Source organism: Xylaria bambusicola, assembly GCF_022495145.1.
Source record: "Xylaria bambusicola strain CBS 139988 unplaced genomic scaffold F5B22scaffold_22, whole genome shotgun sequence".
Classification (NCBI taxonomy): Eukaryota; Fungi; Ascomycota; class Sordariomycetes; order Xylariales; family Xylariaceae; genus Xylaria; species Xylaria bambusicola.
The window spans coordinates 214,001-231,233 of NW_025953575.1; the positions used below are offsets into that span (position 1 = coordinate 214,001).

General features: G+C 49.2%; 5 protein-coding genes across 5 annotated transcripts; 3 read left to right on the forward strand and 2 right to left on the reverse strand.

Annotated features, from left to right (window-relative positions):
* Positions 1 to 751: 751 nt before the first annotated feature.
* F5B22DRAFT_194012 (uncharacterized protein) lies at positions 752 to 3,480 on the forward strand. The gene is made up of 3 exons (XM_047969532.1): positions 752 to 1,050; positions 1,153 to 1,264; positions 1,360 to 3,480. Exons 1-3 carry the CDS (start codon positions 860 to 862, stop codon positions 3,115 to 3,117), a joined length of 2,061 nt encoding a protein of 686 aa, XP_047830546.1. The 5' UTR covers positions 752 to 859; the 3' UTR covers positions 3,118 to 3,480.
* On the reverse strand, positions 3,263 to 6,708 carry F5B22DRAFT_194001 (exocyst complex component protein). Its single transcript, XM_047969531.1, has 2 exons — positions 6,271 to 6,708; positions 3,263 to 6,211 (listed from the first exon to the last, which is right to left on the reverse strand). The coding sequence occupies exons 1-2, from the start codon at positions 6,464 to 6,466 to the stop codon at positions 3,843 to 3,845; spliced, it is 2,565 nt and encodes an 854-aa protein (XP_047830547.1). The 5' UTR covers positions 6,467 to 6,708; the 3' UTR covers positions 3,263 to 3,842.
* A 491-nt stretch (positions 6,709 to 7,199) lies between these two features.
* F5B22DRAFT_194046 (Undecaprenyl diphosphate synthase) lies at positions 7,200 to 8,521 on the forward strand. The gene is made up of 3 exons (XM_047969533.1): positions 7,200 to 7,407; positions 7,506 to 7,914; positions 7,973 to 8,521. Exons 1-3 carry the CDS (start codon positions 7,312 to 7,314, stop codon positions 8,437 to 8,439), a joined length of 972 nt encoding a protein of 323 aa, XP_047830548.1. The 5' UTR covers positions 7,200 to 7,311; the 3' UTR covers positions 8,440 to 8,521.
* Positions 8,522 to 8,602: 81 nt separating this feature from the next.
* Positions 8,603 to 10,077, reverse strand: F5B22DRAFT_636543 (DNA repair family protein; the record flags this gene model as incomplete). Its single annotated transcript, XM_047977301.1, has 3 exons — positions 8,603 to 9,319; positions 9,495 to 9,775; positions 9,999 to 10,077. The coding sequence occupies 3 exons, from the start codon at positions 10,075 to 10,077 to the stop codon at positions 8,603 to 8,605; spliced, it is 1,077 nt and encodes a 358-aa protein (XP_047830549.1).
* A 306-nt stretch (positions 10,078 to 10,383) lies between these two features.
* Positions 10,384 to 12,282, forward strand: F5B22DRAFT_194188 (Met-10+ like-protein-domain-containing protein). The gene is made up of 3 exons (XM_047969535.1): positions 10,384 to 10,812; positions 10,888 to 11,495; positions 11,580 to 12,282. Exons 1-3 carry the CDS (start codon positions 10,554 to 10,556, stop codon positions 12,123 to 12,125), a joined length of 1,413 nt encoding a protein of 470 aa, XP_047830550.1. The 5' UTR covers positions 10,384 to 10,553; the 3' UTR covers positions 12,126 to 12,282.
* Positions 12,283 to 17,233: the final 4,951 nt, after the last annotated feature.

A 17,233-nucleotide genomic window follows, 5' to 3' on the forward strand; every position in this document is an offset into this window, starting at 1 on the left:
AAGTGCAAAGATTGTGGTGGCTATTAGATGTCATTTTAGCACATGCCACAATTATATGTACCATAGCTTGTGTACTGTAGCCCCGCGTCTCTCTGTTCACCATTGTACTTCGTCCTGGCTGAGACGCCAAATGACGTAGAAAACAGGCACTCTGTCCATACATATGTACATACCTATCTACATAAGATACCTACATAAGGTACCTACATAAGATGCCTACAGGAGGTGCATGTGTGAGGAGGTAGGATAGGTAGGTGGTGGTAGACATTGGCACGACATTGTACAAAGTTATGTGGAGTGGCTTACCTGGAAACGACATCTTGTCCTGTCCAACAAAGTAAATAATAATAAGTTGCCTTTTCCGGCCAGCTTGGGCGGCTGTGATTGGTGCGAGTCGCGCTGGGATAGGGCTTTTTTTTCTCTCTCTATGGCGTTTTCCATGGACGCGATTTGCAGGGTTGATTTGCAGGGCAGCGCAGGGCAGAGCAGGGCTTGTGATTGAACAGAATCGGGCACACCAACCACAATCCCCCCGGCCATGACACGCTTCGCTGCAGTCGGGGGGCCCACATGAGACCCCCAACCCCATTCTTCTTCTGCCCATTCATTCCTCCCATCTCATCCCCATCCCCATCCCATTAATAACGCCCACCACGCGCCTCCAAGTCGGCACCTCTGCTTCCTTCTCGCCGCTAGTCGAACGAGATCCCTCTCTCCCTCTGGTCCGAGGCTTTGCCGTCCTGTGTGCTCGATTGCTGAAGCGCCCTGTCTCTCGTTTCCCGTTTACGTTTCCAACGCTGTTTCTTTGTTCCTCGTTTTCATCTTATATAATGTGTTTATAGCTGTTCGTCCCCATACCATGTCGTTTCCCACCGCGTCCACGCCGTCGCCAGTCCGCGACCAACTCGACCTCTCCTTTAGCAGCTCGCAGAGCAGCAACCCTGATGCTTCAACCTTATGTTTTGAATCTTCCTTCAGGCTGGAACCGCCCTTCCCAAACCAGAAGGCCGACAGCGAGAAGCACCCCAAGGGCAAGCGGAAGAGAACTACGTGTGTAACGTGAAACCCATGCTTGCTTGGCGCAACCGAGACGGGCCAGCCCAGTCTCCCTCGCGTGCAATTGACTAACCATTGGCCTGTCTTGTCCTCTAGATCACAAGATAAAACTATCCTTGAAGCTGCCTACAATTCAAACCCAAAGCCTGACAAGGCGGCGCGTCTTGACATTGTAAAGCGCGTTTCGTTGAACGAGAAAGAAGTACAGGTTAGTGACATGGGCCCGTGGGTCTAACGCGTCTTATGGACTGCTGGAGTAAACCACCTAGGTCAATTGAAGCTGACGCCGCCGTGTCAACATAGATATGGTTCCAAAACCGGCGACAAAACGACCGCAGGAAATCACGTCCGCTCTCGCCCCAGGAGATCGAGGCACTTCGCTATGGAAATGGCATGCGTGTTTTGTCGTCTGACGCCATGCCGGCGGCTATGGAGCAGATGTCTGCGTCAATTGCTTTGCCAAACGCTGCCGAATTACCTCACAGTTTAGTCGCTGACATATCAACGTCAGTTGAGTTTGGGGAGGCCTCGAGTCCTGAGGATGTGGTACCCCAACATAGGTCTCAACCTTCGTCTCCCTCCATTTTCGGACTATCAAGTTCCGCTAGAGACATGAGGAGGCACTCGGAAGCGGCGAAGAATGCGTCAGCTGGCACGCCGCCATCACCAAGGGTAATTAGGCCTGAGGGCGAATCACGCCCTTACGTAGGCGCATCAACAACGCCAATTGGATACTTGGCGAACCGATGGTTTACTGAAGACTCTTTCTCCTCATCTTTCACAGCAGAACGAGCCGGCGACGATTCGTTCAGAAAGGAATGGGAGTCTCGACCGGTGATTGGCTCGAGAGTTGAGATTGGAAGTTCGAGGCTAAGCTCATTCTCATCTTCAACATCCTCTGCTGCTGATCACTCCCCCCCTGTATTGCAGCCACAGTCATCATCGTCACAGATTCGGTTATCCCTGTCGTTGGATGGCAAGGCAGAGTTGGTATCTGCTCTTCAGTCACCACCACGTCCTGGTTCACAGCTCGCCCCAAACGCAGAGACGCTCCCGCCAGTTTTTAGTAACCGAACCTTGCAGCGAAGCCGGAGTGCAGTATCCAGCATTACACTCCCGCCTATTTCCACACTTACCAAGAACCTCGGAACCCATTTTCCGCCACTAGCCCGTGGTCGATCACGCGATGTCCACGCTTGGGAATCTTGCTGTGAGGCTGATACCCGCGATGAACTAACAAGGCAGGCCGAAAACGAATCCTCGGGGTCTGCCATAGCAGCTATTAGCTTGGTGCGATCATCCAGTAGTTCGGCAAGCCTGAGCAACCTAATCCATAATCACCATTCCCACCCTCAACCTCCTTCTCATCCGGGCATTTTACAGCCCAATCCGGGCAAGCGAAACACGTTCAATATGACACGGGGCCCATTGGATAGGAAACCCAAGCTGGCGCGTGCTAAAACCTCACCTCCCTTAGCCCGTTACGTTTCGCTGGAGGAAGTCAGGAAAGCAGTAGAAGTAGAGGATGAAGAGGGCCATCTCGAACCTGAGAAAAAGAAGCGCAAGAAGCAGGCTAACCAATTCGATATCCTCAGCCCATCGGGCGACTCGGATAAAGAGAACTTGAGCCCAGACGAGGATGGAAACCCAGGTCGCCAACATCCCTTGCCGCCACCTGAAACTGGTGCGTCACCCACGAAAGTAATGGCGCCACTTCCACGGAATCCGCGTCGCGTCGGACGTATTCTGGGCGAGCAGGATGCGGCGACCAAGCGACTATTCTTGCACGATTCTATGGATGCGAGAAATCGTATTATGAGTCGTGCGAGTACAGCTCCCACCCAGGGACAACGACAGCGGAAATTTGGCGAGGCAGCAGTAGCTATTTTCGAGGACGGGGAAAACATGCCACGTGACAGAAAGAGAGAAATAGTGCCACGAGAAGGAAAGCGGGCAGAGGACGTTGAGCACTTTATGCGCGGAGAGCTATCGCCTAGTAAGCGTCCAGACATGGATTGCGTCGCTGGCCTACTTTCCCTTAGTCAAGGAAACTGGCGTTGAGTACATCTCGGCTAAATCTAGCATTGTTGAAACATAGACGATGTCGATAGTTCAACACAGTGTGCTCACCATAACTGCATTGATTCCTTACCTGCCTACACATTCTAGGCAGACCTTTATTCAAAATTATGCGACCATCTAGGGATACCTTTGGGAGCTTTTTTTTCTTTGGCTCAGAAAAGGGGTCATTGGGTGGTTTTGCTAGGCTTGGTTAACGAACGAAACTTTTTCATAGCGTGGCTGAGGAAAAGGGTTGTGCTACGTGGTTTTGAATGAATGGAAAGGAAAGGGGGTTTGAAGTGAATGAAACTTTACTACATAAAGGAACTACGACTTGTACCCCCTACTTCTGTGCTTGCGTTCCTGATTGTATGTGATGATGAATAATGTATCTATCCATCTCGAAGAGTTATGTATGTATAGTTGGGTACGCTGTAGCTCTGGTTGAAATAGAGGGGAACAAAAGTTGCCTGTATGGTCTGTCTACACATGTCTGAACCTAAGACTAGCAGATTCGAAGCGTTAGCTAATGAGGTATATAAGTCCACAGGACAATCATAAAACCCTACAAAGACAAAACTCTACAAATTAATGGTATGATATCATGTCAAAAGTCATATTTACATGCTTGCTCGAAGTGTCCGAAACTATTACACCCACGGTAACCTCTCAGTCCAATCTCACGAGCCCTAGGTTCAGCATCCAGCCATCTAACTTGCCTCAAATCAAAGACCCGTAAGCACACTCTGCACGCCCACGCTCCTCGCATCCTCTCTGCTCTGAACAAAGCCCTTGAAATCGGCCTTGCCGAGCTTCTTCATAGAGACGCCACCCCCGCTGGCGAGGTTCCTGCTTCTCTCGCGCAGCGCCTCGGGGCCGATGATGAAGAGATACCCGATCTCTGTTAGCAACTCGACGGCTACCTCGGCGTCCTTGGAGAGCGGCCATTCTTTTAGCGTGGCGACGTACCTAGCGATGTCCTTGGTAACCATCAGACCGCCGGTGGCGTTGACTTTGAACTTCTTGAAGTGTTCGAATAGGAGCCGCTGGACGGCGAGGGCGAGCTCGCTCGTGAAGTTCTCAAGGTTCTGGCCGTCGATGGTCTGGACCAGGAGATTCGTACAGCGGGCTAGGAATAGGCAGGTTGATGTGCAGGTAGGTGTTTGCAGCGACTCGACGAGATCAAGCTCGTCTTTAGGTAGGAAGTCAAGCTTCTTCTGTTGAGCCAGTGATTTGGTGACCCAGTTGACGATGACATCCATGGTGCTTTTCATGACGCTATTTGTTTTCTTTTCAATGGCTTCAATGCCTAATCTAGCCTGCGCCTCCATGCTTCTTCGTACAGTTGTATTAGATTCCGCTAAACGGATAAGAACGGTATTGGTAAAGCGAGACATGATGCTCGTGATGGTCACCGCCGGTCTAATTGATGGCAGATAGGATAGGTCCGGCTCTGTCTTCACGTTTTCTTGAGAAGTAGCTCGCTCAAGCGCAGCTTCCAAGGCGGTCTCAACGTACACTTGACCCATATTTGTCATGAGCAGACTGAGAAGGATTGCTACGTCCTTAGGGGTATCGCTCGGGCTACCTAATTCGAGCGTTCGTCGCACGCCTTCTGCGAGCCAGGTCATCATTCTCTTAGCATTTGCAGTCGATAGAAATCCCTCTTCTTCTGATACCTCAATCTCATTCTTGTTTTTGTCAGTCTCTTGGACGCGGGCAACTCTCAACATCATGGCCTTCTGAGTTGGCGTCAGATCAGATGATTCAAGTCTTTCTAGGTACGCATCTTTAGCAGATTCCATAAGCTGGTTAGTACGTTGTGCCAATGAAGCCATGAAACCGGTTGGAGCCTTTTTCCTCCTGAAATGATAAATATTAAATCGAAACAACAAAGAGTTGAAAAGCTCCTCTAAACTCTTTTTTTCTCGGTCGATGTATGAATTTCCCATGATATAAGGGACGAATAACTCTTCCATCTGCTGATCTAGGGTCTGGGCAATTTGTGCCGAGCAAGGCTCCGGGTGTTCTGTCAAACCATGCGATTTCAGATCTTCGATCAAAGCACTGATATATGTCCTGGAAGAATGTAATGACCGGAGGAAGGCAAGAGACGAAATGGTGCTAGCTTTTTCCAATACCATTTCCAGCCTCTGTTGGATGGATTGTTGGAATACCCTTTGGATAAACTTAATCAGGACGGTTTCGTAATATGGGAAAGCCCTTTTAATGATGAAAGACTCTTCTTGCATGATGATCCGTACTTCGTCAATAAGCGACTGCAGACTAGGTTCCACGCCTGGTGGTTCAGCATCAGGATCTGCGAGCTGGTCCCAGGTTTCCCCGTCCATGGTAACCTCGTCGGTGATGAGTTGGTCCCGATCGATGAAAAATTGATGTTGATTGACAAAGACAGCTATCACACTAGCACCACCGTTAAAATCATGCAACACTTTGGCGCATTCCATCATATCATCAAAATTCTGCTTTCGGTAGCTATTGTTGAACTGCTTCAGCAAGTCTTGTTCCAGGGTTTCGCAGAATTTCTCCAATATCTCGCGAGTGTTATGTGATCTTTCGGCGCCATTTGCGCCATTGGTACCATTCATACCATTAGTTTTGCCGCTGCGCTGATGTCCGTTAGTTTGATTCCAAGAGCCCAGGTCCAGCCTCTGGCTAATGCGCATCAACTGGTGCGCAATAACTGCGCATCGGACCTTGTTTTCTGAGCCCCCTTGACGCTGGATGTCCTGGAGAGAGGTTAATTCACCAGTTTCGCTAACTTGAAGCCAACAATGTATTAAGAAATTGGCGTCTATAGCCCGCCTCCTTTTCCCATCAAGTTCCTCGAGCTTCTCTCCAATCTGGACAGCGATATTACCCCCTGCCTCTCCACGGCTGCCCCGGTCATTGCCATTTGGATTGTTGAGGGTGATATCGAGGGCTTCGAACTGGTTTATGGACTGATCAAGTTTGCGACCGAGGGTATCGAGAGTCTGATCATGCTGTACCTCGGCACGTCTGACTTGGGTTAGGAGTTCTGACTCTTTCTCCTGTAGCTCTTCGGAAAGGCTGCCGAGGCCCTCTAACGCATCTGAAAATGCAATATTAGCGGCGCATTTCCAGGAAGCTATGAGACCATTGATGCTATACTTTCAAAGGATCTGATTAGCGGCTTAGGGTCGAAAGCCTGCTGAGCGGCGCCTGAGCGTCGGTTTTGAGAGACGGCGTTCTCGGCGAGGCTATCGACGAAGTCACGGACGATGAAGTCCTTGTTCGAGAAATCTTCGAGAGTAAAATTAGGACCCTTAGGAAAGAGGGCTCGCGACCCAGACCCAGCCTTCTCCATCAGGTTTGTTCACGTCGTTATCGGCGATGTTGGCGGGTGGCGACACCATGAGGGGAAACAGCAACGAGGGTCGTTGCAACTTGCTGGTCCCGGCGCAAACTCGGTTGTTCAAGGGGAACATTCATTCATTATCCATTCGAAAATCGAAGCGGTACTGCTGACGTTGATCAAAGCGAATCGTTGTGTATCATATTGCGAAAGGTTAGGATTGGAGTGCGGCAGGTTAGGTACCTAGCGCATAGGTAGGTGAGTACGAAGTACGTGTAGACTAGACTAGCAGTAGGTACATATCCAGTAGCTCCCGGTTAGGTAACCTGTCATTACAGGGGCATACATGCCTAGGTAGGTAGGTACCTAAATATGGACTTATTGTTACGGGTCTGTTACGGAGCTGTTACGGACCACTCAGCCCCACGTAGGTAGCATTTAGTGATATGACCAACGTAATCTGTTTCCTCAGCCACATATTTTGCGAAGCTAGAGCTGCACCATCTCGTCACTCCACCAAGACATCACCCGTTACTGGGCACATTCCATTCGGTAAATAGATGCCGGATTCCCAATGATCATCGTTTTACGTCTTTCGTTATAACCCATTCTCTCTCTCTCTCTCTTCTGTAGCAATTATCTCGTGGCTCACGCCTTCCTTTCCCATAGTATGATTGGACGATACAGGCAATCAGAACCCGAGGCGATTTGAGTGGCCAGGTATTAAGCGAAGACAAATTCAAAAGAACAACAAGAGCCAACGACTTACCACATTCTTTCACTGGCCCTGGGTTCATCTCTTTCGAGCCCCCGTCATAGACAAGCGCTCACATACCCATCTCAAACACATTGCGGCCATGTCATTTAAGCAGAAAGACATCAAGACATATCGGGAGGATGAGAAGTCCGGGCATAGGAAGCTTGGGGCAGAGGCACGGGAGGAGCTAGTTAAGGTCAGTCTTTGCGCGTTTCGCTTTTTGCTGGTTTCAATGCGCCTCAGCTCATAGCCAGTAGACACTATTTTCGGCTCGAAACTAATCCTATCTGTCAGAACTATCTTCCCACGCCTCCATCCACATCCCGCCAGCGAGCCAACAGTCGCGTGAGGAAACAAGATTCATCGCGCTTCGGCGTCAGGAGATTCTTAAAAGCGCAGTTATACGCACTTCTGTACCTCGTTATCCACGCCATCTTTTCACTCTACATCCGTATTCGCATCGCCTGTCATGCCGTCTCCAACCGCCTTGTAGCCATTCTCAAGCACCATTACAACTCGCCCGAGTACATAGCCCGTGACGTGGCTACGCTGAAGAGAATACCTGACCATGTCAGCATAATACTGACCCTCGAAAATGGTGGAAAGGGCGATGCTTTAGAGAAATTGGTCAACGAGGTATCCGAGGTGGCAGCATGGTGTACTGCCGCTGGCATTCTCAAGCTGTCAGTATACGAAAAGACAGGTACTTAGGTTTCTCGAAGGATTTCTTCTGCCATTTGCCACTAACTCATATCGTGTAGGTATTTTGAAAAGATACATGACTCAAACGCATCGTAGCGTGAGCCATCGTCTTAAGATCTGGTTTGGCAAACATCAGGCGCCGCCTGTTGCGCTTTTCGCTCGAGGTGCATCTGCTGTGCGATCACATAGCCGCCACGGCTTGGAACTCATCCTCATTTCTGAGGATGATGGCCGCGAAGCTATGGTAGACCTTACGAGGGTCTTGACTGAGATGGTACAAAAGGAGAAGATCACTGCCAAAGACATTACTATGGATGTAATTGACAACGAATTATCAGAGGCCGTGATGAGCGAGCCAGACCTACTAATCTCGTTTGAGCCGTACGTCGATCTGCAGGGTTATCCGCCGTGGGCTATACGTTTGACCGAAATCTATTGTGCCCCTGATAATCACGGGGTAGGGTATCAGCTATTCCTACAAGCGCTTCGGAAATACGCACAAGCAACTTTCAAGCTAGGAAAGTAAAGTTAATGTTGAACCCCTGCGGATCTGTTCAATGGGTACGGAATAGGTGCATAGGCGCATTAGGTGTTAGATGCTATAGTTATATTCTGAGGCTCACCCCTCCCTAAAAAAAAAAAGTAAAAGAAAAGATAGGAGTGGCAGATAGCTAAGTGATTCCCGGTGTTCATGGTCTAGATGGCTGTATCCACGGAATCATCTCCTGCCCTGCAGCATTCCACTTGTAGACGGGCCCGCTGCCTACATTGTACTGATAATAATTCTCTGTGCCTCCTCTGACTAAGGCTTGTCGGAATGTAATATTGATGCGTCCGCCATCCCACTCATTCTTACCACTACGCTTGGGGATCGAGTGCAGCCAGTTCGCTTGGGTCTTGCCGCGCATTAACACCATATCGCCACTCAAGAGAGGAAGTTTTAGCGACCCTTGCGATGTACTATTGCAGGCAGTCTCTCCCGATTCCGGCTTCGGCGGCTTGTGTTTCATCAAGAAATCCCGCTTTGCACCTAGCGAAAACGACGCGATAGCTGGGAGCGAGCCGAGAAAGCGCTCATCATCGCTATGGAAGGAGATGCTGTCTGCGCCGGAAGCGTAGTAGTTGACGAGGCAGAAATTGAAGTTGCATCCCGTTACCGCCTCAGTAGATCTTCGCAGAAGGTCGAGACAGTATGGAATGGGACGCGGTATTGCTTTGTACCCCTTTTGCCCTGGCGTTTCCTTTGGGTTTGGCTTGCCAACAGGAATTTGCTTTCTAGTACGCGCGTCTACTACCTCCCCTTTCGGAGCATCTTTCAAAGGTAGCACATCGGCTGTCAAGCCAGATGCCGCCGAACGAATGTCCTCGAAACGCGCTGTTTCGTCTACACCAAACACAGTTGTCCACTTTAGACGGTCAAAAGTCAGCAAAAGAGTGCAAATTTGACGAACCAAGACGGAAAGGGAAAGAGATATATTCAGAGTTGCGTAGAACTGGCAGAGCCTATCTAATTGTAGTCTCTTGGTTTGACTAGAGAACAAAGGGGGCAAAGTATGCAGGAACCGAACCGAGATAGCTTACTCGAGGCGTACGAATATGTGTTTTGATCCCGCCTCGAGCAATGTCGTACTCGACACGGTAGAATGGCAGCTCAGAGCGCAGAAATTCAAACAGCTGTCGAGCCGCCGACCGCGAAATATACGGCTCAAAGTGTAAGAGATCAAGATCTGGCTGGTCTGCTATTACTCGAGCTTCACGTGCCGGAGAACCAGAAATCTCAGCCTCCAGAGCGTCTGGTAGGTGAGGTATGGGGAATGGATACGATGCATGTTTAGAATAGCTTGCTGACTCGCCATCAGTGACTGTTAAGTTGCTAGCAATTTCAAGGTTATTGATACTATGTGAGTCTGCAGTTTTGGGGGTCGCCTGCATCCATTAGTCTCATGTTGTGCTATATTCTCGCGAATCGACACACAGTCTCTCAGCCGTATAAATCTCGGTTGTAGACACCACAGCTTGGTAGGTATATATTGACAATTCATTCACCGAAATGGCAACATACCGGCGTTCCAGGTTTCTCGCTACCAACCTGGGTATCAGAATAACGCGGCTTCTTGGCTTTAGGTATACCGAAATAAGCGTCAATAGTTCTTTTCTTAGTCATCGTTATAATAAAATTAGAGGTGAATAGGCTTCTATACCACCCTAGACAGCAACTAGTGTTATATAGAGATAGAGACAGAATCTGTCTCTCATTCGTGAAATGTCCGTCATAGATTGTGTAGCATTCAGCTGTGACGAGCCAGCCACAAAGCGTTACCTATGACGCACGTACAGCTATCTCCGAGAGCTGATCATCAGCCTTGCATCGGCGCCTGTACTACTGAAGCTACTTAGCTAGGTACCGTAACCCCTGTCAGCAATTGGGCCCTGTCGCCGCTATCCAGAGCAGGGGTCTAACATGCCCGCCCTATCATTCAAATCAAAATTTACGAGGTTGCGCGAACATAGGCTTCGACGTTTCCCAGCCATGGCAGTATGTCAACCTAGACCCTTTACGATCCAGCACTTGTGCCGTCTTGACATGTATCGGCTAACTTTGAGATCAACGACCATCAGGATTCCGCAACTGAGGAGGATATGAGCAGTCTCTTCCGCCCACCCACTGTCCGTCATACCTTCGGTGTCCTTGACCGTACGCTTTTCGCCAAAACGGTGAATCTCGCTGCAGCCGCCGTCGCCGACAAGACGAATATCGCGAGGTGGCGCAAGGATCTTCAGAAAGAGAAGAGCCTCTTGTCAGCTGAACGGGTGTCGTGTGTCGTGCCACACCCGGATCTCACACTAGCGTCGCAAGGCGCTCGATGCATACTTCTTGATCCAAAGATCCGACCGGGGGGTAAGCAAACGTTTGGCTACAGCCGGAATGATGAAGATAGAGAGGTTTTGTCCTGACTAGCCTCTACACGTCTAGTGACCGATACCTGGACACCCCTCATCCGCGACGCCGTAGAGAAGCAGGAGCTGGGAGTCGTCCCCTACGACTTGTCGCTTGACTATGCACACTGGACCTATGAAGAGGTAATGGGATGTCTGTTACCGCCTGGAACGAGAGATTCAAATGATGGGTTTCCCACAGGCTATAACCAGGCAGGTCATGTGGCGCACCTAAACCTGAGGGATGAGTTTTTGCCGTATAAGAAATTGATTGCCGAGGTGTTGATAGACAAGTGTCCGGGTGTGCGCACCGTTATCAATAAGGTTGCAAACGTTGGTACAGAGTCAGAGTTCCGCACCTTTGCATACGAGATCTTGGCAGGCGACGACGACCTCAATGTAGAAGCGCGCGAAAATGATTGTATATTCCAGTTCAACTATGCTAAAGTTTACTGGAACAGTAAGCTAGAAGGAGAGCATAGGCGTCTTGTCCACTTGTTTAAACCAGGCGAGGTTGTGTGCGATGTCATGGCAGGTATTGGTCCTTTTGCCATTCCTGCTGGCAAGAGAGGTGTCTTTGTATGGGCAAATGACTATAATCCTGAGAGCTATCGATCTCTCGAGTCTAACATTAAGGGCAACAAGGTAAAGCGATCCCGAGGATTTTCAATAATATTCATCTTTTTTTTTTCACTTAATTCAAAGCGCAGTATTAACAGAGGCCCATAGGTCAACCAATACGTTCACGCATTTAATGAGGACGGTCGTTTATTTATAAGAAGAGCTGCCGACTTGGTCCACGCTGCCTCCTCCAGCGGCGCGCACGCCGTCGTCAAAAGCAAGCGCACGGGAAGAAATAAACCAAAAGAGATCATAAAGGCGAACGAACAGGATCCGAACCTAGAGCAACATATCCCTGTTCCACCAACAATATCACACTTTGTGATGAACCTCCCAGCATCAGCCATCACCTTCCTTCCCCATTTCCACGGGGTTTACGTTGGTCGTGAACATTTGTTCGCGCCACACACCAGCGTGAAGCTTCCTATGATCCACGTCCACTGCTTCGCTGCCAAAGGTGAGGGCGAGGGGCCCATGCTCGAAGTCTGCGAGCGGATCTCAGCCGAGCTTGGCGTCCCTATCAAACTCGGAGACCCGGAGGTTCCTGGAGAGGCGACTGTACTCGAAGTTAGGGCTGTGGCACCGAACAAGCGTATGTTTTGCGCTTCTTTCCGTATACCCACCGAGGTTGCATTCGGCTCTAGGGATATGTAAACTCGACGTGGATAACTCCTACGTAGTATTGAGCAGGGGTGGGAATAGACGATAAAGAGTCACATAAGACGCAAGCTGCTGCCACATCATTACAGACAATTTCAACGGGCGCCCGCCTAGTTGGAGACATCGCATGCGCCAGTGGCGATACAGACATGCATTCAGCATGTGAACTCAATGTTAAAACACCAAGAAAACAGATGTCAAGGAGGTCCACTAGCACCTTTGGTGTTCATGCGTGTAGTGTTCGCCTTGCCTGTAAAGGTGGGCTAGGTAAAGAGAGCAGTACGAAGTAAGACAACGAGAACACTACCTATTGCTTGCTACAATAACAACAAGGAGGAGACCCGCTACTATCTGCATGGACAGCAGTCCCGTTAGCTGCCGTATTTACTAGATCAGCCGCTTGCGCCAAGGACGGTGATAGGGCTCGCGTCGAACAACAGATGCAGGCAAACCAGCGAAAGCAATGCCTTATGAGTTTGTTCGAACTACATCTCGTGTTCGCGCCAACTGGTGTGTATTGTTCCACGAGGGGTTCGTACAGGAGGAAGTTCGATTCGAGATGGCGTGTGTTCTGGCAAAGATGGCACGAGTCTGAATACCCATCGTAGCTTCGTCTGATGCAAACCATACCTGCAGAACTCCTCACCTTGGCTGTAACACACTCTAGCGTCCGATCCGACGACGACTCCATATACATAGTAAAGTACAAGTGAGGGACGCATGTGATCTTAGTCTCTCTTCCCTGGAACTTTTGTCAGGAGCGTTGGCTCCGTTCCTTATGTCTTGCAGAAAATGCGCGGTGTGAGTTGCTATTTCCGAGAATATCTCACGTATTCCAGCGACTTTGGCACTTCTAGAGAAGGTCCTTCTGCTTAGGTACCTGGGTAGCAAACTGGGATAATATGGGAGTTCAAACTGGTACCTAGGTAGGCCCCTACCTACTTACTTATCTTGGTGAAATTGATAAGGCATTCATTTATGCGGCCTGCTCTGTTGGGTATATCGTGGAATCGCACAAGGTTCCTGTTTCACCACCACCAGACGACAGTGCTTCGAATCCGCATGAACGATAAGGGGAGGCATGTAGGAGGTATGTACTGCCGACCGCCAGCAGAGAGTCCCTCTCAAATTAAATGGTACTGTATTAACCGCGGTGGCAAAACTACCGTAGGCGAGTTCATCGAGGTGGCACTGCAGGTCACCTAGCATAATGTAACCACACAACTAGTGTGCAGTCTGCTGCTGTACGGTAGGATCGTCAACATACATTACTTAGGCATATGTGTGTTCTGTTACTTATAAGCAGTAGGATTATTTTGCCATACAAATCGGTATATGAGCCGACCTAGGAATACCGGTATATGTCAATGAAGCAGGTACGCTAGGTAGCTTCGACTGATACGTGCATATAGTAACCATCTTTCTCTGATAAGCGCCCTGTCCGTGATTGGGCACCACACTGTACTGCTATCGTCGGACATGATGAAACGGACTGATATGGAGATGAAGACGGCAGTGGGGCATTCTCTATGTAATGTATGTGACGACGAACGTTCAGCATGTGCACGCCCGAGTGAAAACATCCACGCGTAGACCTGTTTGAATTCCTCGACGGTATCGCGCCAAGGAAGTATGCAGCAGCGGATGGCTGAGGCATGTGGTAAAAGACGGCCGCGAGACCGCCTTATCTTACGGTCCCGAGACCACGGGTTTGAAAAAACGGCTATGTTTGGGCACCCGAGTCCCGGAGGAAGGTCCGTCTAACTTGGATGCCTTTTTTGGCTTTGATAACGGGCCTGGGGTTCCAGTTAAACCTGTTCTAGATCGAGCTGGTCCCCAGGCCAGCTGAGGTTACAAGTGAGACTTCTATCATCAGGGGCACTGCGACTGGTGCAGGAACACTTGAACAGGGGTGAACACCATGATAGCAGCCATCTTCCCTCGTAACCCCAATGGCCAAAGGGTTACGTAGGTCGCATATGGAGATGAGGTGTTCGACTGAAGAAGATTAGCCAAGGTTAATGTCTTTGCGTGTCCCACTAGACACATAGGTAGCTTTCCTGTTCATCGTGTTGCATCGCAAGGTCTCACACATTGCGGGTTAGGTGCCCCAAGCAAGGCACTCGCACTACAACACTCAATAGATGGGCCGTTGCAGAATCGTACGGCCTATCGAATGAGTATCAAGAATAATGGCCTTGTATTCTACGATATGCAGGGCCTCAGCCGAGACACGTTCCTTATACACATGTGGCACTTGTTTGATACTCGTTGATTATTAGACCGTAGTTCATAGGTCAGTAAATCGGTAGCCATGACTGAGTAGCACTGAGGCCGAAGTCGTATCGTCGGTAATAACCGGGAGCGCGGGATCTCAATGACGTCTAAATTGCCTACCTAGGATGGCCATCTCATAGCCTCGTTATCGCTTCTGGGTAGGGAGGACAATGCTAAATGATGAGCTACTTACTACTAACTACTAACTCTACCTATGGATAGCCATGAACGCGCCAACTTGACCAAGAGGGAGGCTGAAGATACCGATAAGCTGTTTATGGAAGAAGAAGCGTATCGTAAATACTGCTGTATGTATTATCATGCATAGTATTTCAACTTCTCGAGACTTTGGTCTACCTACACTCCACACCTCCACCATTTCAACTAGATACAGTACAAGAAGCTCAATTATGCAAGCTGTAACCATGTCAAATGTAACAAGCTGTAGTTTATCTAGCCGCTGGTGAGTCTTGATGACTTTAGTACATACTAAGTAGGTGAAATATATCTTGTACCTAATGATTTTTTGGCAAGTTTACCTCAACAAAATCCTTGCCATAACGTCAATAGAGGTAATGCGTGGGAGGGGCTGTTCCAAGGGGATCCTGCGGTTTAGATAGTGAGATGGGTCGATTCCCAGCAGCTTTGGTTGAATTTTGTTGGATAGTCCGTTAAACGCTAGAGCGGCCACTTTATCAGATCGAAGGCCGGGGTGAACGGAAGAAAACATGGGCTCCTATTCGCTCGACGCTAAGGAAGAGAGGATCGTCGAAGACCACAAGAAGAAAGGAGGCAGTGACTAGTTTGATCGTCATCGCTCGCCGACGTCAAATCTAATCATCATGAAATCACAGGTGCCCTGGGTAGCTTTCTGCGTTCCTCCTCTCCACTAACCGGGCTTGTTACATAACTCAACAAGTCCAGTAGTGCCTAGGGGAGACGACACTTACCCCTAATGTGCTGGTTGTATGAAGAGATGGTGCTTAGACTGGGATGTGCTCGTAACGCCGCCATTGGCATCTACCCGGTTTACTGTTCGAGTCACTACCGTATATGATATTCATAACTCAACTGGATTCTGAAATGGACGCACAGCTTGGAGCGTGGAGACAGGCTCATAGTTATCTCCAGCTTGAGGCGGGGAATACCTAAAATGGTCTTGGCTAAGAACAATTTGCGGGGGTGGGTATGTGACCACCAACCTACCAAATAACTTACAGTGTGTATGTACATACCTACCTAATTTCGTCTCTCGAAACGCAGAAATAGGTCAGTTGCTGTACGATGTTGGCCCGCATCACTTGGCGAGTTGCGGTGTGTTAAGCACGGACGTGATATGCCCCGACAGTACTGCTACCTACACGTACAGGGCAGATCCATGATTAAGTGTGCCGGTGGATATCCTGTGAACCGACCAACCGCAGCACGGGGGAAATACGGAGGAGCGCCGAGCTCCGGGGGAAGCACGGTCATGTTCGTTAGATACCTACTCCATAGGCTCTGTTCATACCTACTTAAGTAGGTATACAGTGCATACATAAACATCTGTGGCGGTAAGTTCAAGAATTGTGTTCTTCGACTTCCATTATGATTGCTTCCATTAGACATGCTGGGGAAGAGAGTTTCGCTGTACCACCCATGATGCTACTTGCTGATGGCCCATCAGGGTCCTGGAATTGCCGATTCATCATCCAGCCAGGTCGATCACCAACCTCGCATGACCTCGAGGTTCAAGCATCGGAAAATACTGTATACTTGGTAGACAACCAGGTACCGCGTATGTACACCTTCTGTTCATGTACGTGGTGCTTATTCGTGATACTGCACCTGACCTTGTTTCTACTGTATATTATCTCGACCTTTGATGTTCGATAAGTACGTAATCCAGATATGAGATTGTCCCCTGTTGTTTGTTTGGTTTTTTCACTTTCGACTTACCTTGGCCGGGTATGACCGAAGTAAGTATGACAGAAGATTTATTCGGCACTATTCGTACCGATATCATCGGCGGTGAAGGGCTGACATGTATTAGCTAACCCCTTGCCTGAAATAGGTAAATCGAGGTAAATGCTTTCAGCCAGATCAATCCATAGTTCTGAGGTGGTGCAGGTGGTCATATGACGAGGTAGATTTAGTAAATCTATGTACTTAATTAAGTATGTAGGTACATGCTGTTGTGCCACCAACCGAAATCAGAGATGCAAGATTGACGATGGCAAGGATGGATACCTACCTACTACCTAACTATCCATGGTGTAGTTATGTTTCTTTATTTTTTGTATTCCCCTACTACCTACTATATCTACCTCTATGTATGTCTCTATGTATATCCCTATGTAGGCAGGTAGCCTTGTGAGCTTTGTCTGTACGAGCTACCGTAGCCTCTTCCTCCCTTTCACTTGCTGATGAGCCTCACTCTGGCCTCACGTACGCCTCCATTCGTGTGGCGTACTTCTAAGCACTGACGCCTCGTCTGACCCTGCCATTCCAAGGACTCGTTGTTCAAAGACCAGCCTACCAGTTAGAGCAGCACGAACATCGTAAGTAGTAGCACGTACATTCCTCCTTTGTGCTATTTAGATGCCAGACTGCTATGCCATCTCCGGTGGCCCTACCTACACTCGCCTACTCAGTAAGAAGGTCTCAAAACACCCAATCTCTACCATCTCCATGCGCCCTTTACTTACTAAGTACATGTAGTGCGCGCGCACGGTAGGCCGGGATGCTCTGGACATGTGCAGTAGGGTGCTGCACTCACCAGCATTGACCTGTCTGACCTCTAGCTCTTCTATTGGCTTGCGCCAGCCATATGGGGAAACTGGCTT

What these genes read in the sequence shown, in the direction of transcription:
- F5B22DRAFT_194012 (XM_047969532.1), top strand. Translation starts at nt 860, where the DNA reads ATGTCGTTTCCCACCGCGTCCACGCCGTCGCCAGTCCGCGACCAACTC. An exon ending in GGCAAGCGGAAGAGAACTAC is followed by an intron (nt 1,051 to 1,152) that starts GTGTGTAACGTG and finishes CTTGTCCTCTAG; the next exon opens with ATCACAAGATAAAACTATCC. An exon ending in TGAACGAGAAAGAAGTACAG is followed by an intron (nt 1,265 to 1,359) that starts GTTAGTGACATG and finishes GTGTCAACATAG; the next exon opens with ATATGGTTCCAAAACCGGCG.
- F5B22DRAFT_194001 (XM_047969531.1), bottom strand. Translation starts at nt 6,466, where the DNA reads ATGGAGAAGGCTGGGTCTGGGTCGCGAGCCCTCTTTCCTAAGGGTCCT. An exon ending in GCTAATCAGATCCTTTGAAA is followed by an intron (nt 6,212 to 6,270) that starts GTATAGCATCAA and finishes TTGCATTTTCAG; the next exon opens with ATGCGTTAGAGGGCCTCGGC.
- F5B22DRAFT_194046 (XM_047969533.1), top strand. Translation starts at nt 7,312, where the DNA reads ATGTCATTTAAGCAGAAAGACATCAAGACATATCGGGAGGATGAGAAG. An exon ending in CACGGGAGGAGCTAGTTAAG is followed by an intron (nt 7,408 to 7,505) that starts GTCAGTCTTTGC and finishes CCTATCTGTCAG; the next exon opens with AACTATCTTCCCACGCCTCC. An exon ending in GTCAGTATACGAAAAGACAG is followed by an intron (nt 7,915 to 7,972) that starts GTACTTAGGTTT and finishes CATATCGTGTAG; the next exon opens with GTATTTTGAAAAGATACATG.
- F5B22DRAFT_194188 (XM_047969535.1), top strand. Translation starts at nt 10,554, where the DNA reads ATGAGCAGTCTCTTCCGCCCACCCACTGTCCGTCATACCTTCGGTGTC. An exon ending in TCCAAAGATCCGACCGGGGG is followed by an intron (nt 10,813 to 10,887) that starts GTAAGCAAACGT and finishes CTACACGTCTAG; the next exon opens with TGACCGATACCTGGACACCC. An exon ending in CTAACATTAAGGGCAACAAG is followed by an intron (nt 11,496 to 11,579) that starts GTAAAGCGATCC and finishes AGAGGCCCATAG; the next exon opens with GTCAACCAATACGTTCACGC.